The sequence below is a fragment of the Nomascus leucogenys genome, chromosome 13, assembly GCF_006542625.1.
Source record: "Nomascus leucogenys isolate Asia chromosome 13, Asia_NLE_v1, whole genome shotgun sequence".
NCBI lineage: Eukaryota > Metazoa > Chordata > Mammalia > Primates > Hylobatidae > Nomascus > Nomascus leucogenys.
In genome coordinates, this window is record NC_044393.1 from 98,554,512 (window position 1) to 98,582,228 (window position 27,717).

The 27,717-nt window shown below is 52.7% G+C and overlaps 3 protein-coding genes and 1 long non-coding RNA gene across 6 annotated transcripts; 3 read left to right on the forward strand and 1 right to left on the reverse strand.

Annotated features, from left to right (window-relative positions):
- Nucleotides 1-1,191: 1,191 nt before the first annotated feature.
- Nucleotides 1,192-16,531, forward strand: LRRC61 (leucine rich repeat containing 61). Its single transcript, XM_004092762.2, has 3 exons — nt 1,192-1,719; nt 3,987-4,156; nt 15,084-16,531. The coding sequence occupies exon 3, from the start codon at nt 15,243-15,245 to the stop codon at nt 16,020-16,022; it is 780 nt and encodes a 259-aa protein (XP_004092810.1). The 5' UTR covers nt 1,192-1,719; nt 3,987-4,156; nt 15,084-15,242; the 3' UTR covers nt 16,023-16,531.
- On the forward strand, nt 8,840-9,506 carry ZBED6CL (ZBED6 C-terminal like; the record flags this gene model as incomplete). Its single annotated transcript, XM_030826123.1, is given in 2 exon segments — nt 8,840-9,086; nt 9,089-9,506. Coding segments are annotated over 2 exon segments (645 nt in total), but the record flags the coding sequence as incomplete, so codon positions are not given.
- A 161-nt stretch (nt 16,532-16,692) lies between the features above and the next one.
- On the reverse strand, nt 16,693-20,643 carry RARRES2 (retinoic acid receptor responder 2). Of its 3 annotated transcripts, XM_030826122.1 has the most exons (6): nt 19,956-20,061; nt 18,837-19,030; nt 18,501-18,605; nt 17,386-17,481; nt 16,989-17,112; nt 16,693-16,814 (listed from the first exon to the last, which is right to left on the reverse strand). In XM_030826122.1, exons 2-5 carry the CDS (start codon nt 19,008-19,010, stop codon nt 16,999-17,001), a joined length of 489 nt encoding a protein of 162 aa, XP_030681982.1. In that variant the 5' UTR covers nt 19,011-19,030; nt 19,956-20,061; the 3' UTR covers nt 16,693-16,814; nt 16,989-16,998. The 3 variants fall into 3 exon arrangements, with proteins under 3 accessions (XP_030681982.1, XP_030681980.1, XP_030681981.1); XM_030826120.1 differs by lacking the exons at nt 16,693-16,814; nt 16,989-17,112 and having other exon boundaries at nt 17,136-17,481; nt 19,956-20,643; XM_030826121.1 differs by lacking the exons at nt 16,693-16,814; nt 16,989-17,112; nt 19,956-20,061 and having other exon boundaries at nt 17,136-17,481; nt 18,837-19,947.
- Nucleotides 18,979-20,891, forward strand: LOC115837970. Its single transcript, XR_004033023.1, has 2 exons — nt 18,979-19,041; nt 20,664-20,891. It is a non-coding gene; the product is annotated as an uncharacterized LOC115837970 (long non-coding RNA).
- Nucleotides 20,892-27,717: the final 6,826 nt, after the last annotated feature.

Below are 27,717 nucleotides of genomic sequence, written 5' to 3' on the forward strand. Positions count from 1 at the left end.
GCATTAATTTGCTTAGGGCAGGAGAAGGGTCATCTGAAAGAGATGGGAAAAGCTGAGGTTGCCCCTGGGAAGACTAGGGAAGCCTGCCCCAAGGCCAGCCCCTTGAATACGTCCAACTCAGGAGGTGGAGAGAACTTCAAGGTAGAGGGAGACAAAAGTTGTTCACTTTGGTGCACATGTGGAACCAACATGGCACAAACAGGCATTTTGCACTCGCCCAGGGAACGTGACTTCTTTGCCTCCTGCACAATTTGTAGCTGCACGACTGGCAGAGCACCAGAGTGAATGCAGGCCCAGACGTCTCTGGGTTAGGTGTTAAGGACTTCTGGGAGTCATCAGGCAACAGGCATTTACCCCAGTGTCAGAGGTGTTTAAGCCAGAATTACTCCATCTTGAATAAGGGCTGGGTAAAATGAGGCTGAGCCCAACTGGGCTGCATTCATAGGAGGTTAGGCATTCTAAGTCACAGGATAAGACAGAAGGTTGGCACAAGATACAGGTCATACAGACCTTGCTGATAAAACAGGTTGCAGTAAAGAAGCTGGCTAAACCCCACCAAAACCAATATGGCAATGGGAGGGACCTCTGGTGGTCCTCACTGCTCATTATGCCCTAATTATAATCCATTAGCATGCTAAAAGACACTCCCACCAGCACCATGACAGTTTACAGACGCTATGACACCATCATGAAATACCCTATATGGTCTAAAAAGGGGAGGAACCCTCAGTTCCGGGAACTGCTGGAACCCCTTTCTCTGAAACTCATGAATAATTCAACCCTTGTTTAGCATATAATCAAGAAATAACCATAAAAATGGGTAACCAGTAGCCCTGGAGCTGCTCTGCCTAGGGAGTAGCCATCCATTTATTTCTTTGCTTTCTTAATAAACTTGTTTTCACTTTACTCTATGGGCTTGCCCTGAATTCTTTCTTGCATGAGATCCAAGAACCCTCTCTCAGGGCCTGGATCAGGACCCCTTTCTGGTAACACCAGGAGACACCCTGGGTGGGTTTCCTGAACCCATAGATAAGCCTTCCACGCGGGGAGACCTGGATCCTTATCGTCTTTGTGGCCCCTTCCATCTGCACGTGCGGACGAGGCCCGGGTCGCACTCGGGCGGTCAGCCTGGCACGCACAGCGCCGGCGTGCTGGGGGCCTTGGGTGCCACCGAGTCCGGGAGGAAATCTAGGCCGCCATCTGCCCGGAGACTCGCACCTGTGACCACCACCCAACATGTATTGAATAAGGGCTTGGAGGTCCTTTCTCTAAGGCCGCACCGATAAACGATTACCGACTGTTGACTTCACGGCCCCTTCGCTTCCGGCCGCACTGCCTCGCTGCCCACGCCTGCGCACTCAGGCGCCGCAGGCAGGAGGAACGTACCAACTGCGGGGCGGGGGGTGCCCGCGAAGACCCCCGCAGGCTGCGCTCCCGGAACTAACCCCTGGCGCATCCCGGAATCCAGAGCGCCTACTGCGGCCTTTGGCCAGGCCCCCTGGGCGCGTTCCGGGAGCTCAGGCCTGCGGCGCTGGGAGAAGCACGTTGGCCAACACGTCGGGTGGTGGGCGCGCGGCCCAGGGGTCAGGGGCCGCTAGGCGGCGGGCGGCGGGGCTGCGGCTCTTACCTGCAGAGGAGGCACCGGCTCTGCGGTGCGGAGTTGCGCCGGACTTCCCAGCTTGGCCAGTGGCTCCGCAGGCTGCCGGCTCCACCCCTCAGGTAAGCGGGGACTGGGCCGCCGAGGTTCAGGGAAGGCGGCGGCTGTCGGGGCCCGTGCCGGCCCCGGGTAGCCACCTCCTGGGCCAGCCGTACCCCCGCGCCGAAACACACTGGGAGAGGCCACAATCTTCTGGAACAGCCAGCCCTTACCCATCTCTCCCTCTGTGCCAAGAACTGCCCTGAAATACTGTGATATTAATTAAACTCGTTTAACCCTAACAATCTCATGAGGCGGGTGCTGTTATATTCCCATAATGTAGACCAGGAAACCGAGGCGTGTGCTGGAGCAGGATCACCGCCGTGCTCAGAGATGGGCTCTGGATGCCATGCTCTGACTCCATTGCTAGCCCTAAGCTTCCAGAAAGGAGCAGACTGCTGCCGTGTAGTTTGTAACAGATCTCCCCTTGTGTCACTTTTTTGCACAGTATGAAACCTAATGATGCATGATTATTATTTAAAACATCTTGCTTAGACTTTATAAGTACTCAAATTTGCATGTGGGACAAAACCCCAAAACATACAATGGCTTGCTCTCTTTTCACACGTTCACCTCCTCCAATCCCTTTCTCTCACCACCTTTCAATCTTCTCACAGATGTTGTGGAGGAAGATGAGACTTGAGGGCCCAGCAGGTGCTTAAAATCCCCTGCCTGGTGGGGGTGGAGTAGACACTCTCCCCGCGCAGTGCTGGAGTTGAGAGCAGAGGGTCTGGAGGGACTGGGTGGAGTGAGGAGTGAGAAAGGCCTGGCATAATCATGGAATGCCCAGGGTGGGGTTCTACTTCTCTTGCAGGCACAAGAGAAGTAGAAGAGTGGCCCCTTTCCTCTGGGCACGCACTTGGGAAAAGGCTTGGTATAAGAACAGTGAGAAGAACGTGTCTAATTTCTTGAGCCAGTGTGCGGAGGTGCTTCCCAGCCCAGGCTAAGCCAGATCACTCAGCCAGCCGCTGGCTGCCTTTACAGATGTACGGTTCCCCCTGAGCAATCAACACGCCTGGCTCTCAGGCATAAGCTGCCTCACTTCCCTTCTGCACAGCCCTCCGGGACTTGCCTGCCACCAGACCCATCCTACTTTCTCTGTCAGGAAAAATGAGATTTCTTCCTGGTCTCTTGAAGCCAATCCCTTCCACCGCCTGTGCCCTGGATCCCTTTCTCCAGGAAGCTTCTCTTCCCTGTGTAGTTCGCCTCCCCGCTCCTCCCAGGGCACCTTCTGTTTAGGGACAGAGCCAAGCCTTTTCCCTCCCATCCCCACCTCCAGCATTCCCAGTTCCTGCTTCTCCCCCACTTCCTGCTGTACCGCCCACTGAAGGGACCTTTGACCCCGCTGACCACTGCTTTTGGAAAGTCTTTTCTTGGTTTCCCTAACTTCACTTTACTTTGGTTTTTCCTTGTCTCTCCCCTCTGCCTCTCAGTCACGTTTGAGATCTGCTCATCCTCTCACCTCCCTGTGTTGTCAGCATTACCTGGGCAGCCCCCTCTGGTGTTTTCCCTCAGTTTCTCTAGAAACTTGCCTGAAGATTTGCCCCAAAATAGCCCACATGGACCTGTGTGAGTAAAGAGGATCACTGTGGAGTCTCCATCGTTTCCTCCTCTTCCACTTGAGGCTTAGGCATGGGCCACATCCTGAACAGCTCTCCCCACAGTCTCCTCCACCCGTTCTGCCATCACCCTGCCCTGCCGTCACCCTGGCCTGGCCCTCTTTCCCTTTTGCCTCCCAGGGATATGCCTGCTTCCCATGTGGCCTGGCTAGGGCGCTTTCCTGACTGCTGCCCAGATGATGGACTGTGGGCAGGCTTGCAGCCCAAAAGGCCGTGCCTCAGCTTAGAAGCCCTTGGAATCTTGTCTTGTTGTGGTTGTAGGCCTCCAATGTGTTGTCAGCTGTGGTGATCTGTGTCACAAGTAACTTCTTTTTTTTGAAACAGGGTCTGGCTCTGTTGCTCAGGCTGGAGTGCAGTGGTGCAGTCACGGCTCACTGCAACCTCCACTTCCCTGCTCAAGCCATCTTCCTGCCTCAAACTGCCAAGAAGCTGGGACCACAGGCACGGGCCATCACAGCTGGCTGATTTTTTTGTATTTTTTTGTAGAGACAAGGTTTTGCCATGTTGCCAAAGCTGATCTCAACCCCCTGAGTTCAAAGCAGTCCACCCATCTTGGCTTCCCGAAGTGCTAGGATTACAGGCGTGAGCCACCACACCCAGCCACAAGTAACTTCTTAGTTATAAAGTGCTGGAATTTATCAATGACTTTCTTTTTAAAATTTACGTTTTAGATTCATTTGAATTCAAGGTTGGCTCTCAACAGTGCCAACTGCACTGTCATCCTAAAGTACTTCTGTGGAAGAGAACATGGTGGTGTTACTGTTGTACCAGTGATGACACAAAATCCCAGATCTACCTGACGGGTCTGCGAGGATTGAAGATTGTGCAGCAATAGCCTAAGGTAAACAACACCTTGCAAGACGGGTCTAAGCTCTTCAGTGTAATAGACCCTGTTTCTCAGTAGGTCAGCCTGGGGGCCCCCCAGGGATCCCTCCCCGCCTTATAGCACCGTACCCCACTTTCCGCCTGGTCTAATGATGAGCCCATTTTTAGGTTGTCATCTCATCCTGAGCCCCAAGTGCCAACCAGGCAGCTACTCTCCTCTATTCATATCTTGAAGGCACAGTCCTGGCTCATAGTAGACATTTGATGAATTTCTGTTAAATGATTGAGTGAATCAAGAGTATCTACAGAGTATAGCATTTATGATGAGACAAAGCTAATTGGGAAACAGAACAAGATTGGTGTCCTGGGGTAACTGGGTAGGTCTTAAGATGAAGATTCTGGGGTGTGCTGGGTGCAGTGGCTCACACCTGTAATCCCAGTACTTTGGGAGGCTGAGGCAGGGGGATCGTTTGAGCCCAGGAGTTCAAGACCAGCTTGGGCAACATGGTGAAATCCCGTCTCTGCAAAAAACACAAAAATTAGCTGGGTGTGGTGGTGCACATCTGAAGTCCCAGCTACTTGGGAGGCTGAGGTTGGGAGGATTACTTGAGCCCAGGAGGCAGAGGTTGCAACAAGCTAGATCATGCCACTGTATTCCAGCCTGGGTGACAGAGCAAGACCCAGTCTAAAAAAAAAAAAAAACGACTTTGGAGTGTGACTGTGTTCTGCAGACAGCCTGTGGAGGCCTGGATGTTCACACTCTGGGGTTGCAGTTTCCTCAGTCATGAAGTGAGAGTTAAGTCCCTTCCAGTGTGACATCTGAGAGCAGTTGTGGGCCCAGGACAGCAGCCTGTGTTTCCTTTGCAGCTTTACCTAGCCCCTCCACAAGCGTCACCTTGCAATAGGCCTTCAGTTCTTGGATTTATTGGTGGCTGAAAGTTCTTGCGAGATGGGCTCGAAGTTGTTGCCACTTAACCCTTCTGAGGTTCTTGTGGCTGGGAGGAGCTCCTCTTTCTGGCCAGAGTCTTGCTTGAGCCTTCTTAGCCATCTTGTCACCTGTTATAGGCAGCCCTGCCATCTCTGGTGACCCTTTTTAAACATTACCCTGGTGAGTAATGTTTAACATCACTCATTGTCAGATCTTTTTTATCTTTTTTTTTTTTCTGAGTTTCAGTACCAGTAAGTCTTTATTTATTCATTATATCTTTCCAGGGAAAGGAGAAGGGAAGTGAAAAGGGTCAGCGTGTGTGTTACAAAGTGATTAGAAAATGGGAAAGGAAGTACCTGGTACAGAAAAATCGACCATCCAATAGATGCATCCCAGAAATGGAGTAACCAAAGCCCAAGGGGCCCTGGTCTCCTGCAGTTCAGGAATGAGGGGCAGGGATCAGGGAAGGTACAAGCCTTTCTACCCTCCCTCCCTGCCCCTAAATTCAAGATTTCACGTAAAGCTTTGGTTTCTAGCAGTAAACATGGGGTTACATTCATCTCTCTCCTTTTAAACAATCTTGTAGCCACTTTGACATAAGTTCTTGCACTGGGCCGGGCGTGGTGGCTCACACCTGTAATCCCAGCACTTTAGGAGGCCAAGGAAGGAAGATTGCTTGAGCCCAGGAGTTGGAGTCCAGCCTGGGCAACATACTGAGATCTTGTCTCTACAAAAAAATAAAAAGAATTGGTCAGGCGTGTTGGTGTACACCTGTAGTTCCAGCTACTTGGGAGGCTAAGGTGGGAGGATCGCTTAAGCCTGGGAGGTTGAGGCTGCAGTGAGCCAAGATTGTACCACTCCACTCCAGTCTGGGTGACAGAGCAAGACCTTGTCTCAAAAAAAAAAAGTTTCTTGCACTTGCATAAAAATTCCTAAGTGACTTGGATATATACTCATATTCCTTTGCCTGGTCTCCTGACCCCACTTCTACGTGGAAGGCCCCCGGTTGCTTCTCCCTTCTTTGAGATTACGGATTAAGTAGGTTTGATCCATCCAAATAAAGTAGTGTCTTCAGTGTTTGGGGTGAACCACATTGACTCAGGGTGGGAACAAGCGATGGAGGGTTCCTAACTTCTTCAGGTTGTTCTCATACATCATTTAACAGTTGCAGACATAGCCCGAGAATTCAATATGTGCGTGTGTGGGTATGTAGGTTTTCTTTTGGGGTAGGTGAATGGAGAAGAAGGTACAGTAGAAGTCAAGTTTTTAGGGCAGAAGATCTGGTCCAAAATAGGAAATAGAGGAAGGGAAACACAAAGAAAGGATAGTTGAAAATCCCTACTTCAATATGAGGGTCCCCCAAACTCATGTTTTACATCCTTTTTGCCTGGTTCAGAACTTTCTGTAAAGATACTTTGGCCATTTTTCTCTCAATACAAAAAAGTTTGGGCCGGGCGCGGTGGCTCACGCTTGTAATCCCAGCACTTTGGGAGGCCGAGGCGGGCGGATCACGAGGTCAGGAGATCGAGACCACGGTGAAACCCTGTCTCTACTAAAAATACAAAAAAATTAGCCGGGCGTGGTGGCGGGCGCCTGTAGTCCCAGCTACTCGGAGAGGCTGAGGCAGGAGAATGGCGTGAACCCGGGAGGCGGAGCTTGCAGTGAGCCGAGATCGCGCCACTGCACTCCAGCCCAGGCGACAGAGCGAGACTCCGTCTCAAAAAAAAAAAAAAAAAAAAAAAAATACAAAAAAGTTTGTAAACAATAAAACCCCAAAAGAACATGGAGAAAGACCAACACAGTACAGTTACACAAACTAGACCACCTAGCAGTCAACAACTGCTACAAAGTCCAGACAAATACAGGAACTAGAGGGGGCAACATCAGGGGGAAACAAACCCAGGATCAGATGTGCATCCCTGAACACATTCTATCATGCTTGTCCCATTCCAGCCCAGCAAGGGAGGTTTGCAGTGATCCTATAGCATGTAAATGAAGCCCCCTTTTCTCCTTAGTTACCGTGATACTGAATCAGCGCTGCAGCAGGGCAGGACGCTGGCTGTGCACACCACATGAAGAGGCCCTCCTTAGAGGGCTCCCTTGAACCCAAGAATTTGGAAACGTTAAGAATTTTAGTCCTTGCTTCATATACCTTCCCTAGACAGCACAGGATGGGTACAGGGGCACTGGTCTTAAAATTTAGCCTTCCCAAGTCACGCTTTTTACGAATACACACACATACCCTCTGTTGTGGATGGTAGGCCTAGCACAATCCAGTGAAGGACGGATCTGGTGTGTGAAGCAAGTCCCATGCCCTAGGATTAGGAAACCCTCAGCTAACCTTGGTGTCCCCTGGTGTCTCTGCACCTTAGTCTAATTTTCAATCTTCCAGTAGCCAGAGATCAAGTCTTGATGCAATCCAGTTGAAACCTAGTCTCCCGTGAAACATTTTGAAGGTGGGGGGGTTTCAGGAGGACACTGTGGCAGAAAAGCCAAGTCTGTGGCAAACATGAGGTAGTTCAATAGGCTGGTCCTCCATATAGTTGCTCTTCGTGGTTAGAAAAACAACCAGAAGTATCCTGCTATGCAGGCCTGGAGCTTCTGCCGACTTATCCCTGAGGTTGCTCAGTACCTGGGAAGAGTAAGGAGTGAGGGACCGAGATTAAAGTAGACAACATCACAAACAACATTAAGGGGAATAAAAGCTAAGATGCACAGACGCATGGGTAACACAGCTAGTGCTGTGGACACCTGGGAGATGGGGGACCGAGGTACAGTATCCAAGGGAGCAAATCAGTCCCATTGCACTGGCCCGGAGCTGGGTGGGGTGAGTGTGGGAGCTGCAGGTCTGCAGCGGTCCCCCAGCCACACTGTCTGCCTGTCTCCGCCACCCATTGCTTGGGACAGTTCCCAGCACCCTGTCCCAAGAGTGGGCTGTGAGGAAACAAGATGTGAATAAAGCCTGGCCTGCCCGTGATGGATTTCCTCCCTCAGAAGGTAGTGGCTGTGGGTTGGGTCCATTATCTGGTCTCACGCTTAATCATTTCACTCCAGCATGGGAAATACTATGATTACCTGTCCTTCTTAAAAAGGAAAACAACTTCCCTGTCCAGGCCACTTTTGAGAGCTGGAGATTCTAGGGGTGGTGCCTCAAAGCCTGTAGGCTCCTGAGCGATTTCCCCCAGCTGCCTTCATTTGCATTTGGATAGAGCTTGGTTGGAGTTCCAAGGGCTGATGCTGGGAACCTTGCTCTGGGTGCGAGGCCTGCCCCTGGAAGGAGCGCGGAGGACTGGCAGCCGGAGGTGTTGGAGCAGGCCAGCCTGTGGCTGGGCCGTAGCTTCCTGTGGGCGGCCTTCCTGGTATCGAGCGGCTGCCCCAGCCTGGAGCAGGCGGCCAAGGGCGAGGGCTGTGCCCACATCCCTTGTTTCGCCCACTGCCTCGACTCCCTGGTGAGAAACTTTCTGTGTCACCATCACAGTGTCCAGATCATCCTGGGCACTGCCAGAGCCACCTGCAGCCATTTCTAAGGCTCTGTGGAGGCCCAGGGACTCCTCACCCAGTTCCAGCGCCAGCGCGGCCTCCCAGCCCACCAGCCCTTTGAGGAGCTCTTGGACCACTGGGTCTCGGCCTACCACCTGCTGGAGTGGCTGGTGGAGCGGCAGCAGCCCCTTTCAAGAATACAAGGGCAGGCACCAGCTGGGGAAGGCTGGTGTCGCCTTGTCAGCCACATTCTGGAGCCTGGCAGACAGCCTCAGCAAGCTCCTGCAGTCCTCTCTGAGCCATGTGCTGCCCCAGCTACGCTACCTGCACATCTTCCTGGAGCAGGTTCACGCACACTTTAAGGAGCAGAGTGTCAGGGAGGGGGGCGCAGCCATCCGGCTGACTGAGGGGTTGGCCCTGCAGCTCTACACTGACTGTCAGCTCAACAAGCTCTTCTACCGCGAGGAGTTTGTTCTGGCCACCTTGCTGGACCCTTGCTTCAAGGGGAAGATTGAGGCCATCCTGTCGTGGGGGCCAACATTGACCACTGGAAGCAAGTCCTCGTGTACAAGGTGAAGGAGATTAGGGTGTCTGAATACTCTTTGACTGCCCCAAGCCCCCTGCAAAGCCCCAGGGGTCTGTGCGTGGACTCCACCAGGGTAGCCAAGAGCTCCGGGGTGGAGGGGAGGAGCCAGGGGGAGCCTCTGCAGAGCAGCGGCCGCTCTGGGGCCTTCCTGCTGGCCCAGAGGGAGAAGGGCTTGCTGGAGAGCGTGGGGCTGCTGGCCTCCAAGAGCTACTGGGCCAGCGTCATTGTCAAGAAGTATCTGTGGGAGAATGAGACCGCTGGAGCCCAGGATGACGCCCTGGCTTACTGGGAGAAGAAGCGAGAAGCCTGGCCACCACCTATCTGTCTTACCCCTGACAGGAGCCTTCTCTGAAGGCATCTTTGCCTCCCTGAACAGCCCCACCCTTGTAGAGCAAAACTCTTCTCTCAAGGTGGAGGCCATTGAGCATCTCCTCTTCTTGAAGACCAACCTGGAGCAGTTCCCCAGCTACACCCCGCCTCCCCTCGTCTGCTCTAGTGGTGACCTGGCCAAGGGGATACAGACCCTGCAGTCCGCTCAGGGTGGGATGGCAGACATGGCAGGTGCCGGTGCTCACCCTGCCCGTGAACTCCTAGAGAGCCCCTGCCTGTAGTAGGTCAAAGCAGAGAGCCGGGTGTTGCATCCTGGGCGCCACATGCTGATGGCCAGAATCTTAAACCTATTTGGTAAGAAAGGGTCAGTTTCTCACTTGACAGATTGCCATACTTTTTTTTCTGGGAGATGTCATTTTCCATCTCCCCATTACTTCCTTTATGTCTAGCGGTGTGTTCCGAGAAAAGGCTTACTCTCTTCGTAGGTGACTGTGAATTTTGTACTACCTGGCTTTGTACATGTGATGCTCTGTTAAAACATGAGTGGGTGTGAAGGTCCTTGCATACACCTTGTCTGTGTGGATAAGTGGATACATGCCCTTAAGAGGCTTGCTTTCTCAAAAAGTGGCCAAGGATGTGGAGTGGGCATGTGCTGGCAGGTGGGATATGTCCTCAGCCTTTGGGGGCCTGGATAAGCTATTGCAGCGCTTTCTGAGGCTTTCAGTATAGGGAGAAGGAAATCCCAAGGGTAGAATAGCCATTTCCAGAGGGAATTGCACACATACTCCCACACACCAGTCTTTTGGGGGATTTCAGAGTGGCCAGAGAAACCGACTGAAGGGACTGACCAGCTAGCTAGGAGAGCTGAGATGCCAGTCCTCAAATGGCGTTCTTACCAATAGTCTATTTCCAGACTACTGGAAATCTTGGGGTTTCTTCCTTCAGTGACAGCACCCTCAGTAGCTCTCCTGGGCTCCAGGCGGCTGGCTGTACACCCTGTCTGCCATCACCCTTGCCCCGGCTTGTCCTGGACCACTTTTAAAAGGGAAGTCCCTTATTTGGAAGAGAGAAAGGATGTGTGTAGCACACGCTCATCATGGATTGCTCAGAGTTCCTTTAGGGCAGAGCTGAGGGCCTGGAATCCAGGAACCGGTGGGATTGGGTGGGAGAAGAAGGAAGGGGGTGGCCCATCACCCCAGCAAGACTTGCAACTAGGGAGCCTAAGGGGTCCTGGTCACTGGGTAGGGTGGCTGCTGAGATGCAAGTCGGAAGAGGCAGGGGAAGGCTCCAGGCCTAACTTGGAGCATGTCACTGGCCATGGGGGTGAGGGGACAGACTGTCCCCTCACTGGCTGGCAGCCCCAGGAGCCTGTTCCCTTGCCTCTTCTGGATGGGTTGTCAGCCCTGTGTTTCACTGTGACCAATTCGTTATAACATTTGGATGTTACTGAAAATATAAGGAAGCAGGAAAAATTAACTATACTCCTTTCATTCAGAGATAGCCTCTATCAATAGTTTGACATTTTTCCCTCTTTTACATTGAGATCATACCCTAGGTACTGTTTAGTATGTGATATTTTCATTTTCACAGTATAATAATTGCACCTGTTAAAGTTTTGTAAACATTTAATTACTGGAGTAGTATGATTTGAATTAAAGTCTGGCCTCCAGATTGCTTAGATCACTCCACTGCCTGTAGCACTAGGTGTGGGAATGGGGTGGTGGGGACACATTCGCAGGTGATAGGGGGCCGAGTTTGTCTGGGGGAGGGGCCTCACTACTGCCCCTGGCTCTGAAGCCATTGCATCTGGATAGGAGGGGCAGGGCTTGCTGGATCTCTCCCTGCAGTGTCCTGCACCTCACTCGCAGGATCCTGACTCACATGTCGGAGTGGGGAGGATCCGAGAATGTGATGCATCCTCAGGTTGCCTTGGGCAGCATGTATGTCTGTGCCTCCATCCTCGAGCAGTCAGAACTGTTCTTGGAAGTGGCATGGTGGCTCTGCTCTGTGGCATCACCGAGCGGGCTCATTTTCTGGGAGAGGACTGGGAGGCCTAGAATGGTGAGGCAGCGAGGCTTGGGAGAAGAATGTGAGAAGATTGGGTGGGGGTGAAAGGAAGAGGGTGAGAGAGCTTGATGGCACCGAACCAGGGGGCTTGGGCTCTAGAACCTTCACTTTCATCTAGGGGCAGTTTTGTCCCCCAGTGGACATTGTCAATGTCTGGAGGCATCTTTAGGTGTTCCAAGTGGGGTAAGGGGAGTGGTTCTGTTGGTGTCTAGTGGACAAAGGCCAGGGATGCTGCTCAGCACCCTCCAATGCACAGGACGGCCTCCACAACCAAGGCTCAGCCTGCCCAGATGGCAGTAATGCCAGGGTTGGGAAGCCCTCTTCTAGAGCGTTAGAGCCTCCAGTCCACCCGAGGCTGCTCTGGGTTGAAGCGTTCCTCCCCCTAGACTTAGCTCTGCCCTGTGGTCATCATTTCCCAGGTAGAAGACACTCACCAAGGCCTGGGACCATCTTCCCTGTTTCTCAGCCTCCCTCAAAGGGCCCAAATGCCATCCTTGTCACCAGTCCTCTTTCCAGACTCTCTTGCTAGGCCAGGAGGTCTCTGTTCCCTTCATTTCCATAGTTAGGACAAGGACGGCTCCTTCTGGAGGAGTGCTGAAGCAGGTGGACGTGCGGGAAGCCATCCTCCTTATGTCTGCCGGCAGCCTGATGTTAGTTGGGTCTGCACAGGTGGGCACCGGCTGGTTCTCAGTCCTACCAGGCTACCTGTTTGCAATGTGCAGGTGATGGACCAGAAACACAGCAGAGGTCACTGACCCCCAAGAGAATGAGGTTTTTGCGGGACGCATCACCAAGACCCAGGTCTGCATCGTGGTGAGGGCAGGATGGGGCCACACTGGTGCAGGGCTGTGTGTTGGAGGACAACAGGGAAGGGCCGATTTCTGTCCCGGTGGGGTCTTTCTGCTCCGTTTCCTCTTCTGTAAACCATGTTCCTGGTGTGAGCATGCACAGTTGCCTGCCTCTGTCTGCCTGCTTCTTTGGTCTCTCCCTTTGCTGAGCCATCATCTCCATCTAAAAAGCCACTGACCCAGTTCCTCAGGGCATTCACTTAACCTCTGCAGTCCCACTCTGGCCTCACCTGTGCCCAGGACTGCTCATCCAGTGGCTGTGTCTCCAGCCTCATCTCATCAGAGTCCAGTGGGGCATCCTAGTAGTGTTGGTCTCACTCCTTAAAAGCCTTCCATTTTCTCCTCCCTCTGGCTGCTTGGCAGAATCCTTCACAGACTCGTTCATTCAGCCTCATAGGTCAGCCTCCACCTCTGCTGCTCGTTGTGCATAGGACATCTTCCACATTCACTCCTGAAATAGTGGGTGGGTGGGAGGGGTACCTGCTCCTGGAGAGAGGCCTGCGAGTTCTTAGAGAGCTCTGTATCCCCAGCATGGTTGGCCCCATGCACTGCATGCCCTCCTTGATGCCAGCTGCCATCTCCCTGCTGATGGTGCCTGGATCCCTCCAGCCTAGAGCTCCAGCTGCCTCCTGAGCCCCACGCCACACTCACTCAAGCTGAGTACTGTATAGCTGGATGTCTTCTTGTCTCCAACCTGTCCCACCTGCATTTCACATGTCTGAGAAGGGAGCCCCGGGCTGGATGCGGTGGCTCACGCCTGTAATCCCAACACTTTGGGAGGCCGAGGCGGGCGGGATCACCTGAGGTCAGGAGTTTGAGACCAGCCTGGCCAACATGGTGAAACCCCATCTCTACTAAAAATACAAAAATTAGCCAGGCATGGTGGCACACGCCTGTAATCCCAGCTACTTGGGAGGCTGAGGCAGGAGAATCACTTGAACCGGGGAGGTGGAGGTTGTGGTGAGCCGAGATCACACCATTGCGCCATTGCACTCCAGCCAGGGCAACAAGAGTGAAACTCTGTCTCAAAAAAAAAAAAAAAAAAGGAGCCCTTGGCATACAGTCACCCAGCAAGATTGCCCAGTTGTCCTAGGCTCTTTTTCCTCCTCCCCATTGCTTCCTCCCCTCCTTAGGGCCTGTGTCTTTTGTTTTCATAGCAGACAGATTTTTAGTGCCTGGTGCTCCTCCTGCACCCCCCACCTTAGGGGTCAGAGCAGCTTTAATCGAATGCAAAGTTGATTGCATCACTCCCTGTTTACAAACCCCAAAAGATTCCATTCCCACTGAGGGAATCCACACTTCTTGGCAGATGCTTCCAGTCCCTTTTGGAAAGTATGTATAAATATTTGAGGTATAAATAAAAGAGAATGAGCTGGAGTGTTGCAGACTAGAAGGGAGCTAGATAAGGAAATGGGGGCCATAAGCACAAGGACTCCTCTTCCCAGATGGGGTGGAGAGGACATAAGGATGGCAAGACCGTTTACATCCTCGCCAGCTCCCTGGTTGGGAACATAGTAAATATCTTTGTTGATGGTGTGGGAGGAGCTAAGTGGACCAGGCTCTGGGCCTGGTTTCCTTGGAGAGGGGAAAATGAAAAGTGTTGATATGTAAACTCAGTCACCAACACCCTGCATCAAATCTGCAGGGCAGGCATCACCCTGCCGGCCTGGGTGAGACTCCTGGGGCTGGGCCTGGCCAAAGTCTGCCAGGTTGGGAAAGCTGCGCTTGGAAGAGGTCTGTTATTTTCCTCACTGCTTAAATCTTGAGGTCCCTCCACCAGGCCACCCCTGCTTTGTGCCACAGTCATGCGCTGGCACCTGGACTCACCTGGTCCTGCAGCCCCTGGCAATTTGATGTGCCCCTCCCGGCTTTCTGGAGCCACCCTTCCCTCCCTCCAAGACAGCCTGCCCTTTGGGAGATTTATGTTGTATTTGCAGCTGGAACCATGCTGTCTGGCACATATATCAGTGCTGTTCCATTGATCTGTCCAGCTGAGGCCAGAGCAAAAGAGCTAGCTTTGGTGGGCAGTGAAGTGGTGGGAGCAAGGGTGTGGGACCTAGCCAGGCCACTTACCCCAGCCTTCCCTGTCCCTTCACTACCTTGACCTCAGTTTTCTCCTTTAGGACTAAAGGCCAACTTCTTATGCTCTACAGCTCCAACCAGAGGCACCAGTTGGCCCATATAATCTGGAAACAAGTTTGAATTCATTGCTGTTAGAAAGAATTGCAGTAATACTGAGTGAATCAAACAAGGCACATGTGCTCTCATTTGCATTGCATATACATTGATCATCCCAGAAAGAAAACAAAAGAAACTGATGATGGTGGTTACCTATTGCCTATTCAAAAATAACGGTTTAAAAAACACCCCAAAATTAATAGGGTTGGATCGTGAGTGGTTACTGAAAAGGTAAAATAATGATGTTTTGCCCCTAGTTTGGATTTGACGGGAAGAACTGGTGATATTGGGCCTGAATCTGTCCAGCATGGCCCTAACCAGCCGGGGCCAGTCTGGGCTGCTCCCCTTGGGTTAGGCCTGTACCCCATCCCTGTCACTCAGATGGCTTTTGTGGCCTGTGTCCCAGTCTGGTCTTGCCTGGCCGAGATTGTTGGTTTTCATGGTAAGAGCAGGGTCAGACTCCCTGCCGTCACCTGCTGCGTAAGACACAGAAAGTGCCGCCTGCTGACTGACTGTCTCTCCTCAGGGACTGGCTGGCTTCGAGCAGGGCATTGGAACCAGGCCTCCTGCCACTGGCCTGGGGAGAGTGGAAGGTGCCTGCTTTGGGGCGAGCACCGGCTGACCCCCAGTGGAACCCTGTGACAGTCCTGCCAGGGCCCAGGCCATCCCAACCAACTTCCATCTCATGGAGCCTCCAGGGGAGAAGCCGGGAGACGCTGGTGGGCTGCAGATCACACCCCAGCTGCTGAAGTCACACACAGGCGAGTTCTCCCTGGAGTCCATCCTGCTGCTGAAGCTGCGTGGCTTAGGACTGGCTGACCTGGGCTGCCTGGGGGAGTGCCTGGGCCTGGAGTGGCTGGACCTATCAGGCAACGCGCTCACCCACCTGGGCCCGCTGGCCTCCTTGCGCCAGCTAGCTGTGCTTAATGTCTCCAACAATCGGCTGACAGGCCTGGAGCCACTGGCCACCTGTGAGAACTTGCAGAGTCTCAATGCTGCAGGCAACCTACTGGCCACCCCGGGCCAGCTGCAGTGTCTGGCCAGGCTACCATGCCTGGAGTACCTGCGGCTCCGAGACCCTTTGGCCCGACTCAGCAACCCGCTCTGTGCCAGCCCCTCCTACTGGGCTGCAGTCCGGGAGCTGCTGCCTGGCCTGAAAGTCATTGACGGTGAGCGTGTGATTGGGCGCGGTAGTGAGTTCTATCAGCTGTGCCGAGACCTGGACAGCTCCTTGCGTCCCAGCTCCAGTCCAGGCCCCAGAGCCACCGAGGCCCAGCCCTGGGTGGAGCCAGGCTACTGGGAGTCCTGGCCCAGCCGGAGCAGCTCCATCCTGGAGGAGGCCTGCCGGCAGTTCCAGGACACACTGCAGGAGTGCTGGGACCTGGACTGCCAGGCCAGCGACAGCCTGGCTCAGGCGGAGCAGGCACTCAGTTCTGCGGGCCCCACCTCTTCCTTTGTCTTCTGAACATGGCCCATGGCCCAGGACAGCCTGGCAGGTGGCCTCACTGCCCCCAGCTACCCTCCCTGCCCCCACACTCGTCTTGGTTGCTTCACACTGGTTACTGGCCCTGCATACTGGGCTATTGCTGTTTCCCTATCCTAAGAACAGCCCCTCCCCACCATCCCTCCACATGCTGCAAGGACACACTGAAGGGCCTCGAGCAGGTGTAAGGGCTCCCACCACCCGTGAGCCTGTGTCCGCAGCTGCTACCACTCCGGGCTGCTCCAGTCTGCGACTTAGTGGAAGGAAGTACTTCCTCCTGGAGCTATAGGCGAGAAAGGTAGGGATGGGCCAGCCTCCCGTCCCAGCTGTTGGGAGAGAGTAGGCAGGCTGAGTGGCCCAGAGCACTCCAGGAAGCGGGACTCCCCTACCTTGCAAATGTGCCTCTCCAGACTGCTCCTGCACTTCCCTCCCATACCTTCTCTGCCCGTTCTCGTCCACACATCTATTAAATGCTTCTGTTTTCATTTGCATCCCTGCCTGGCATTTCATGGGGGCACCTCTGGCTCTGGAGCACAGGAGGCTTTGCTCACCCTGCCCACAGGAAGGGGTCCCACAGGAAGGGTCCTGTCCCCCTGCCTTGTCTGGCCACCTCTGAGCTACACTGAGGAGGAAGATGTGCAACACAAGGAGCTGAGAGGCAGCTGGGAGAGCAGCTTTATTATCATGGCCGAGGATAGAACGGGGTCCTCTCCCTGGGGGCTGGGGTCTTCCACTGGTTACCACCGGCAGCGGTCCTGGAGGCGCCATGCAGCTCTAGACAAAAGGGAAACAGGTTTGGGGGTGGGGGAGGGTGCTTCAACCCCAGCCCCAGCTTTCCTCCCAGGCTCCTGACCTGTCCCCTCCCAGGCTCCCAAAGCCCAGCCCAGCCCCTCAGCATTCCCAGGGCTGGCCCCATCCAGACGGTGCTCTCTGCCCCCTGGTGCCTACCAGTGCTGGCTCAGCTGCGGGGCAGGGCCTTGGAGAAGGCGAACTGTCCAGGGAAGTAGAAGCTGTGGGGGTCCTCACCAGCCCGCTGCACCCTGATGCACTGGGTCTCCTGGTGCTCAGGCTCCTGCCAGCACCCAAAACTGTTCAGGCAGTATAGGAGGGGCGGGCAGTGCCCGGGAGAGTGGGGCAGGCAGTGCCAGTGGAGGGCTGCCAGCATCCTGGGCCAGGCCCACCTCCACATCCCCTAGAGAATGTCCAAACTAGGCACAGCGCCTTCTAGCCCCCACTGCCCTCCCTCCCCCTTGGCCAAGCTTCTGCCTCGGGACCGGCCCATAGGCTCAGCTTCCATCCATCTTCCCAGCCCTGTCCCCACCTCTGCACCTTTGCCCCTTCTTACCCACAGAACCTGGGTCTCTATGGGGCAGTGGACCATCCGGCCCAGAACTTTGTCCTCAGAGCCCAGTTTGATGCAGGCCAGGCATTTCCGTTTCCTCTGTGGGGGAGCGGAGAGCATGGGGTGAGCAATGGAAAGGGGTGAGGGAGGCCTGGGCATCATGAGGGTGGGAGCTGGGGCTGCCCATCATGGGACGAGATCCCCAGCTAGGCCCTCGAGCCCAGGAGCAAGAGGTCATGCAGGCCAGCAGGTTTCAGGCACAGCCACCCTAGAATGTCGGAAGTCAGACCCATGCAGTTTTCAAACCATGGAACTTTCATGTGTGTGCAGGCAGGAGTCCTTCCCAGATGGGTTGTGTGGCACATGCATGAACATGCATGTATGTGGTTTGTATGCAGGAGTGTGGGTGGATGGGTGTGTGATGTATGCATGGATTTGTCTGCTTATGCTCGTGTGAAGGCAAGAAACCTCCGATGGGTTCTTCCCACCCAACGCCTCCAGAGTGGCTCAGCTGTCACCTATTCTATTTATTAGATTTTCTTGTAAGATTTGATTTGAGGTTGGTGAATCGTTGCTATAGTCCAGTGCCCTCCTTGAGCTGACAGAGGGAACTGGGGCCTTTACAGAACGTGTAATACAGAGCCCAGGCCGTGCTCACAGAGCAGGAACTAGAACACAGTCACTGCACTCCCAGCCCAGGCATCACCCCCACGGTGGAGGGTTTGCCCCCACTGTGACTGATGACTGGAGCCCTGCTAGGCTAGGAGGGCACCAGACACACCCACACAGCCGGCTCCTTCCACCCAGGCCCTGATGCTTGAGAGAGGAACTCTGACAGAGGTGAGCCCTGCTCTGATGAAGATAAGTCCAGGGTAACCAAACCATCTTCCTGTCTGCCAGGCCCCAGCTCCCACCAGCCACTCTCACAACCTTGGGCTGAGGCTGAGCCACTCCACCTCTAAGGAGGCTCTTCACAGTGGGGTCTCTAACCTCAGGCCTTCTTAATGGACCTCCCAATTCCACGCATGCACACCCAGGCATGTGCCCCACACCCCAAACCCCAAGTCCATGCACTCACACCCAGCATGCGCCCATTGCTCTCACACCCCTTCACTCACCCCATTGGGCCTGACTTTGCACCCGGGTTTCTTCCAGTCGCTCTTCCGGCAGCTTGTCTGCTGGAGCTTAAATTCCAGCCTCACAAATATTCCAGCTGGGAAGGGCTGCGGACAGACAGGCAGGCAGAGGATGGCCAGTAGCCAGCTGAGGGTGCAGAGCAAGCCCTGGTGTGATCCGCACCTCCCTCACGCAGTCACATCCCAGCAGGCTGGACAGGGGCCTTTTCTCCAAAGGGCTGGGGCTCAGAGCCCAGGCACTTCTGTCCCGCTTCCTGGGAATGCCCTGGTCTCCCGGGGTGCGACCCTCCCCGCTCCCGCCGGGGCCATGCTACTCACCGTGTCCACGGCGCTCTCCACACTAGTCTCCTGGAAGGCCCACTGCACGGGCGGGTGCTTGTGAAATTCCTCCAAGGCCACCTGCAGGCCCCGGCGCTGGGCTTCCGTGAGCTCGGCGACGCCCACGCCCACCGCGCCCAGCCACAGGGCCAGCGGGATCAGCAGCCGTCGCATGCTTCCTTGTCACCCTGGCCCTGCGAAGCGGGTGTGCGCCCCTCAGCTCTCTGAGCCAGCCCTAGCCGCCACCTCCCGCGCCCTGCTCTGGGGGGGGGGGCCAGGCCTGTAGAACACTGGGCAGAGGTGAAGGAGCCTGGAAATGGCCCTTTCTCCAAATTGACGTTGGGGTCCGCCTGGTCCTCTCCGCTCCCTCCCACCCTGCCCGCGCTGTTCCCTGGGGCCTGCAGTTTTAGCAAAGTTCCCTGCCCACGCCAGGAATCAGTCAGTTCCCACTCCCACCCTCCACTTGCCCATTCTGTCTCTCCCTGGGTCTCCGGCACTACCCACTCTCCCCCCTGCCGTCCCCGGAGCCCCGCTCTCCTTTCCCCGCTCAGCCTTCTCCCCGACCGTGACTCTCTCCCCGTCCGGAATCCCCCTGCTCCCACGGGGTCCCCCCACCCGCGTCCCCGAGGTCCAGGCCAGCCGGGGGAAGGGGCAGGGGCCGGAGGCCGAATACTTTTGGGAGGACCTAAACACGTGGGAGGGCCCGGACGGGTGAGAGTCCCGGGAGGCCTAACCCTCCCGGCGCGGGGTCTGCCGCGCGTGCCACCAGCCCGCCCCAGTCGCTAGGAATGGGGGTCTCGCGCCGCCCAGCCCTTAGCTTTCCCGCTTCCGGCAAAATCTTCCCTCCTTCCTCTTTTTTCTGGGGCCTTCCCCACGACCCCTCTCCCAGCCCTTCTGATCCGTCCCCGATGCATGACTGGGGCCACCGGAGGGGCTGACCCTCCCGGAGAGCCCCGTCGATCCTGGTGGTCTTGGGACCGGAAAGCGACAGATGTGGAAACCGAGGCCCCTCAGTGAAGAGCTGCCAGGGTGGTCGCCTTAGAGCACAGGCGTTCCTCATTCCGCCTGCGCAGCTGCCCCTCCGCCCGGCTGCCACCCCAGCCCGCTTCCCCTCCTCACGTCCTTCCCTGCGCCTGGAGGTCTCCCCTGACCGTCCCGCAGCTGAAATCCTGGCCTTGCTGTCAGCCTCTTCCCGCTCTTCTTCTCGCGGGGCGGCCCCCACCTCCTCCCACCCCCACCTCCTGGACCCCCTCCAGCAACTCCGGCTCCTCCCCTCCCCCGTGGGACCGGCCTCTGGGGCGGGATGCCCTCCCGCGACCTCCCTCCCCATCCCACCCCCCTCCTTCCCCTCGATCCAGCCCTCATGACCCTGACCCTGTCCCTGGCCGCGGCTGCAGGCGGCTCGCCCAAGCGCGCAGCCCTCGGTCCCACCTCCCTCTGGCTCGGGCCTGAGCATTCCGCAGTCTTGGCCGGCCCGGGCCTCTTCTCCGCTGCTCTGCTCCCCCAAGGGTTTTCTGTGCCCCACTCCTGCCCAGGCAGGGCTGCCCTGTCTTGGGTCCTTTACGGGGGACCATTCCCCAGCGTCCCTGAGACACTCATCCTGTGATTTCTTCCCCTAAATACAGACATTCTCAAACCAAATGAGACCTCGATGAGGTCCCTACACCTGATCCCACCTCCCACTCCCTGAGCCACACTGAGAAGGAAGGTCTCTCCTTTAGGGAGGACTCTGGCGCCGGCAACCTTGATCGACAGCAAAGATGTTCAGTGTGTATCTTGCATCTGCCTTTCCTGACCATTCCTCGTGTCCCATTCTCCGTGGGACAGATTCTCACGGGGAGTGGGGGAGCCTTCGGGTGTGGCAGAACGGCATGATGGAATTCATAAGGTGAGCGGAAACTCAAGGAAAACTGTCCAAATACCGGCTCGACTCCTGGGTACGCTGGAGCAAGGATGAAGAAGCTCTGGGACTTTGCACATTAGTAACCACCAACACCATGCCTCGGTTCCCACGCTGCATGGATCACCTGAAGTAGAGGATCTCATGTAACTTCATGGCTCTCTCTGAACTTCTGTTTATCTGTAAGATGGGGACCAGAAACTCTGTCATAAGGAGTTGTTTTGAGGATTAAATGAGGAAACATGAAAAGCAACTGATGTCCAGTGCCGAGCACAAGGCTTTTGTTCCCTACTTACGCACCCCTAACCAGGATTCTCCACTTAGAGCTAAGAATTTCCTTTACAGTGTGCTCTAGGGGCACCAGAAAGAAACTCGGCTTCCATTAACCACTTCCAGGTGCCTGAAATCCCACCACTACTTAGGGCATTTCGCTCCCCAGCTGTGAGCTACTCAGCTGCCCTTAAGCAGAAAGAGATGGGATCTGCGTTCCCTGAAAGCTTTAGATGGGGTTAGAGGGAAAAGATGCACCCAAATATGTTTCCCAGCCCAAGAACTTGAAGGAAACCAAAATATTTCACCTCAAAAAATACTTCTTTGACACATTTCAAGGTGGCTGTTCAGAATGGCTGGAAATAGAATAACCAAAAAGCTGTCTTTTTGTGGAGAGATTTGCATCTGTAGAGGAAATCTGCATTGATGTAGCCAGACTTTCTCTGAGGCTCTCCCTTGTCTAGATCTAGGAAAGATTAACTGAGAGGGTGACACTTTTACAGATTTGAAAGAAACATTTACCCTCTGTTCTTTCTGAGGGCTGCTACCTGTGAGGTGTCCTCTACCTAACAAGACTCCCTTTGCCAACCAGGCCTCCTCTTCCCTCCCTTCCATGACCTGTCTGGCCACTATCTGAGCCCCCATATTTGTATAAACTCAAGATGGTGGATAAGCTTCTGTATCCCATTGAGGGGTTGGGGTAATCACTCTGTGGTTCTCTCTCATGCATGTTAATAAATATTTCCTGTTAAAGCTGAGGCAGGAGGATTGCTTGAGCCCAGGAGTTCAAAGGTGCAGTGAGCTATGATCACGAAACTGTACTTCAGCCTCTCTGGACAGAGCAAGACCTTGTCTCTAAAATATAAATAAATCAATTCATTCTATTAATCTGCCTTTCATCAGTTGATTTTTCAGCAAACCTTCAGAAGGTGAAGGGGAAGTTTTCCCTTGGCCCCCACAGACCCATGCTGGGGGACGTCCTGAGGATGGGTGAGGAGAGAAATCTTCCAGGACAAGGTAGGACTTGAGCTGAGCAAAGCAGGAAACTCATCCTGACTTTGGTGGGGGCTGGGGGAAAAGTTGCATCAGGCCTGTTGCAGGGGAGGTGAGGTGGTTGAGGTGGGGAGGTAGGTTGGGAGCAGGGTGGTGGGAGTTGGTGAGGGAGGAGCCAGTCTGGCTGTACTTAAATGGCCACACAAAATTCACTTTGGGTGTAGGTATGTGAGGTGCACCCCAAAGAGGTGGACAGTCCTACTGCAGAGCACTCATAGGTGTGGACGTGTGAAAGCACTGGACCTAGTGAGGCCAGCAGTGACTTTAGCAAGAACTGTCTCAGTGTGGAGTGAGTGTAGAAGCACATGGAGGGCAGAGGGAAAGAAGGAAGAAGGTAGAGCTGGTGGGTCCCGGAGAAGCCAGGGCCAGGGAGGGTGCTGTGGTTTCAATGTGCTCCCCAGAAAACATGTTCTGGAAACTTCTTTTTTTTTTCCTTCCTTCCTTCCTTCCTTCCTTCCTTCCTTCCTTCCTTCCTTCCTTCCTTCCTTCCTTCCTCCCTCCCTCCCTCCCTCTTTATTTTCTGGCAGAGTCTCGCTCTGTGGCCCAGGCTGAAGTGCACTGGCATGATCTCGGCTCACTGCAAACTCTGTCTCCCAGGTTCAAGTGATTCTCCTGCCTCAGCCTCTCGAGAAGCTGGGATTACAGGCACCTGCCACCACACACAGCTAATTTTGGTATTTTTAGTAGAGGTGGGGTTTCACCATGTTGGCCAGGCTGGTCTCAAACTCCTGGCCTCAAGCGATCCGCCTGCCTTGGCCTCCCAAAGTGCTGGGATTACAGGCATGAGCCAGTGTGCCCGGCCTATGTTTTGGAAACTTAATCCCCAGTGCAACAGTGTTGGGAGGTGGGGCCTAATGAGAGGTATTTAGATCACGAGGGCTCCCTGCTTATGAGTGGATTAATTCCATTATAAAGCTGTGGCTCATGCCTGTAATCCCAGCACTTTGGGAAGCCAAGGCAGGCAGACGTCTTGAGCCTAGGAGTTCAAGGCCAGCCTGGGCAACATGGTAAAACCCCATCTCTACAAAAAAAATACAAAAAAAAAATTTAGCTGGGCATAGTGGTAGTCCCAGCTACTTGGGGGGGGGTGAGGCAAGAGGATCCCTTGAATCTCAAGGAGGTTGAGGCTATAGTGAGCTGAGATCACGCCACTGCACTCCAGCCTGGTGACAAAGTGAGACCCTGTCCTCCCACCTCAGCCTCCCAGATAGCTGGGACTACAGGTGTGCGCCACCAGCCCCAGCTACTTTTTTTTTTTTTTTTTTGTATTTTGTGCAGTGATGAAGTTTCACCATGTTGCCCAAGCTGGTCTCAAACTCCTGGGCTCAAATGATCTGCCTTCCCTGGCCTCCCAAAGTGTTGGGGTTACAGGTGTGAGCCACTGTGCCTGGCTGAGAATATAGTTTTTTAAAACTCCATTTACAATAATAAAAAAAGGTTAAGTTCTTAGGAATGAACTTAGTAAAAAAATACAAAGACTATTTAAAAAAACTAACAGCAACAACAAAAATAATATTTAAAAACTTAACATAATATTAAGGTATATGAAAGAAACCTTGACTAAATAGAATCAGATCATAAAATGTGGCCAGGTGCAGTGGATCATACCTGTAATCCCAGCACTTTGGGAGGCTGAGACAGGAGAATTGCTTGAACCCGGGAGGTGCAGGTTGCAGTGAGCTGAGATCACACCATTGCACTCCAGCCTGGGCAACAAGGCTAAAACTCCGTCTCAAAAGGAAAAAAAAAATCATAAAAATGTAAATCATTCCTAAACTAATATATAAATTTAACAAGAAAAGTGGATTGCCTGAGGTGGGAAGTTGGAGACCAAACTGACCAACATGGAGAAACTCTGTCTCTACTAAAAGTACAAAATTAGCCGAGCATGGTGGCGCATACCTGTAATCCCAGCTATTTGGGAGGCTGAGACAGGAGAATTGCTTGAACTCAGGAGGCGGAGATTGTGGTGAGCTGAGATCACGCCATTGCACTCCAGCCTGGGCAACAAGAGTGAAACTCTGTCTGAAAAGGAAAAAATAAAATAAATAAAAATGTAAATCATTCCTAAACTAATATTTAAATTTAACAAGAAAAGACAATCGATCTAACATTTATATGGAAAAATAAACAAGCAAGAACAAACAGAAGTATGAAGATAAAAATAACGTTGACCTCTTAGATGTCCAGATAGCCTATTTGATGTTAAAATGCATTAATAATCTAAAATGAAAACAGTGATATTAGCAAATGAATAGACAAAAAAATGGAACAGAATAGAAACCACAGACATAAATCCAAATACATATAGGAATTTAATATGTGATAAAGGTGGCATTTCAAATCTTTAGGAAAAAGATGCATTAGCCAATAAATGGTGTTGGAATATATGGCTAGCCTTGTGGAGGAAAATGATTAACGTTGGTTCCTGCCTCGCTTTTTACACTATAATAAATTCCAGACGAATGAAATTAAATGTACCAGATGACAACTTGAGGATTTTATTCATTTGTTTGCTTAATAACTTCTTACTGGGGAAGTATAATACAAAGCCCAATGCCATAAGAGAAAAGATTGATGAATTTGACTTCATGACTATCAAACGTTTCTCCATGATTAAAAAAAAAAAAAAAATCAGCATAGGCTGGGCATGGTGGCTCACACCTGTAATTCCGTCACTTTTGGAGACATGCAGGGGGATGGCTTGAGCCCAAGAGTTAAGGCTGTTATATGCTATGACCGCCCCTGTGAATAGCAGCTACACTCTTGCCTGGGCACATAGCGAGACTCCATCTCTAAAAAATAAAAAGATAAAGAAAGAGAGATATAAAGCCATGTATGCAATGTGCTATGTTTCAATTTGTGTAAAAAATAGGAATGTATGCACATGCTTGCACATGGCATTGGGTAATTCTGGAAAGATTTACAAGGAACTTGCAAGAACAGCAGACTGTAGCAAGGCTAACTGGAGGACTACAGGGAGGAGGAAACTTTCATGTCCTTTTTTTCTCTTTTTAAAATAGACTTTATTTTTTACTGCAGTTTTAAGTTTACAAATAAACTGCACAAAGTACAGAGGGTTCCCCGTACCCCCACTGCCCTCCTAGTTTCTCTTATTATTAACATTTTGCATTAGTTTGGTAAATTTGTTAAAATTGATGATTCAATATTGATACATTATTATTACCTGAAGTACAGTTTACATTAGAGTTTGGTCCCTGTAGCACATTCTACAATGAGGTGTAGCCACCATTACAGTATCATAGGAAATGATTTCACCCTCCTAAAAATCCTCTGTGCTCCACCTATTCATCCCTCTCTGTCCCCAAAACCCTGGCAAACACTGGTCTTTTTACTGTTTCCATAGTTTTTCCTTTCCCAGAATGTCTTATAGTTGAAACTATTTTTTACTTCCTTTTGAAATGCTTGAGTTTTTGTTTTGTTTTGTTTTGTTTTTTGAGACGGAGTCTCGCTCTGTCACCCAGGCTGGAGTGCCGTGGAGCGATCTCGGCTCACTGCAAGCTCCGCCTCCCGGGTTCCACGCCATTCCTCTTCCTCAGCCTCCCGAGTAGCTGAGACTGCAGGCGCCCGCCACCACGCCCGGCTAATTTTTTTGCATCTTTTAGTAGAGACGGGGTTTCACCATGTTAGCCAGATGGTCTTGATCTCCTGACCTCGTGATCCACCCACCTCTCCCTCCCAAAGTGCCGGGATTACAGGCGTGAGCCACTGCACCCGGCCAAGTTTGTTTGTTTTTTACCAGGTGTGTATGTTACTTTAATAAAAATTAATTTTTATTTTCATCAAACGAATACATGCTCATGTTTGCATGTCTGAAAATATCTTTATTCTACCTTACATTTAAATTATAGCCTTTGCCGGGCGTGGGGGCTCACGCTTGTAATCCCAGCACTTTGGGAGGCTGAGGCGAGTGGATCACTTGAGGTCAGGAGTTCAAGACCAGCCTGGCCAACATCATGAAACCCCATCTCTACTAAAAATACAAAAATTAGCCAGGAATGGTGGTGCACGCCTGTAATCCCAGAGAGTTGGGAGGCTGCGGCAGGAGAATCTCTTGAACCTGGGAGGCAGATGTTGCAGTGAGCTGAGATCATGCCACACTGCGCTCCAGCCTGGGTGACAGAGTGAAACTCCATCTCGAAAAAAAAAATACATATATATATATATCCTTTGTGGGTAAGATTCTAGGTTGAAAAATCATCTTCCCTTGGGATTTTGCTGGCTTTACTGTCTTCCAGCATCCCGGGCTGCTGGAGGGAAGTCAGGTGTTCTGACTCCTGGCCCTTTGATTGGGACGGGCCTGTCTGGACATTGTCCCATGCTGTTCCTCATCTCAGCAACTGTGGGCTTCCTCAGTTTGTACTCTCCTGGTCCCTAGCTCCAGGATGTATTTCTATGTTATTTCATTGACAGTTTCTCAATTAGCACTTTCATGTTCTCTAGCTGGAGGATGTGTCTTTATGTTATTTCATTGACAATCTCCTTGCCTCCATTTTCTCTTTCTAGAATTCTTTGTTTTTTTTTTTTTTTTTTGAGAGGGAGTCTTGCTCTGTTGCCCAGGCTGGAGTGCAGTGACGCGATCTTGGCTCACTACAAGCTCTGCCTCGCGGGTTCAAGTGATTCTTGTGCCTCAGCCTCCCAAGTAGGTGAGATTACAGGTGTGCACCACCATGCCTGGCTAATTTTTGTATTTTTAATAGAGATGGGGTTTCACTGTGTTGGCCAGGCTGGTCTCGAACTCCTGACCTCAGGTGATACACCTGTTTCAGCCTCCCAAAGGGCTGGGATTACAGGTATGAGCCACTGCGCCCAGCCTAGCTCTTTCCTTTTTAAAAGCTTATTCCTAGTTTTAAAATACCATCGTATAAATATAGGATTTCTTTTTTAAAGTTCCATTCATCTCCTTATTTCAGCTGTGGTTTTGGTCTGTCACATTGGAGTCATTCCTAAAAAGCCTGATTGAAAGCTTCATGGGAAGGTGGGGCCCTGTTCATTGGTGGGCTGTGTTGTAGGGTGATCAAGTAGCGAGGCTGATTTTTGGTTTATTTAAGTGATCCCAAATGTCAGTATTACCTACATGTCTTTTCTTTGGGCCTATACAGTTTTTCCAAAAAAGAATCCTCAGAGCTTTTGTCACCACCAGGCTGTTTGTGTTCTGGAGGCCAAGTGGGGTCAGGAGGCTGAGAGCCACCATTTAGCACACAGACTTTGACTTTACCTCCCTGTATGAGCCTTTTGGCCTTGCCTGTTCCATTCCTGCAGAGCACACTCTGGTTTCCTGCAGTGGTAGAGCATTTGAGGGGGCGTTCTCCAGTGTCCCCAGCTTCACTCCGTCTCTCCTGCACCTTGTGTCTCTTGGTTCAGAGCCTTTTCAGGGTTCAATCAATTCAATTCTCTTACCCCCCGCCACACCCCACTGCAGGGACTCTGCTCTGCTCAGTCCGTTACCACCATTGCTTCCCCACCATCTTTCTCCTTGTGAATTTATACGTTTTTATTCCTTTGCTGTTGTTTTAATGGGGTTTTAGGAGAGTTAAAAGAAAAACTTGGCCAGGCACCGTGGCTCGCACTGCAATCCCAAAACTTTGGGAGTCCAAGGCGGGAGACCAGTCTGGGCGACATAGTGAGACCCCATCT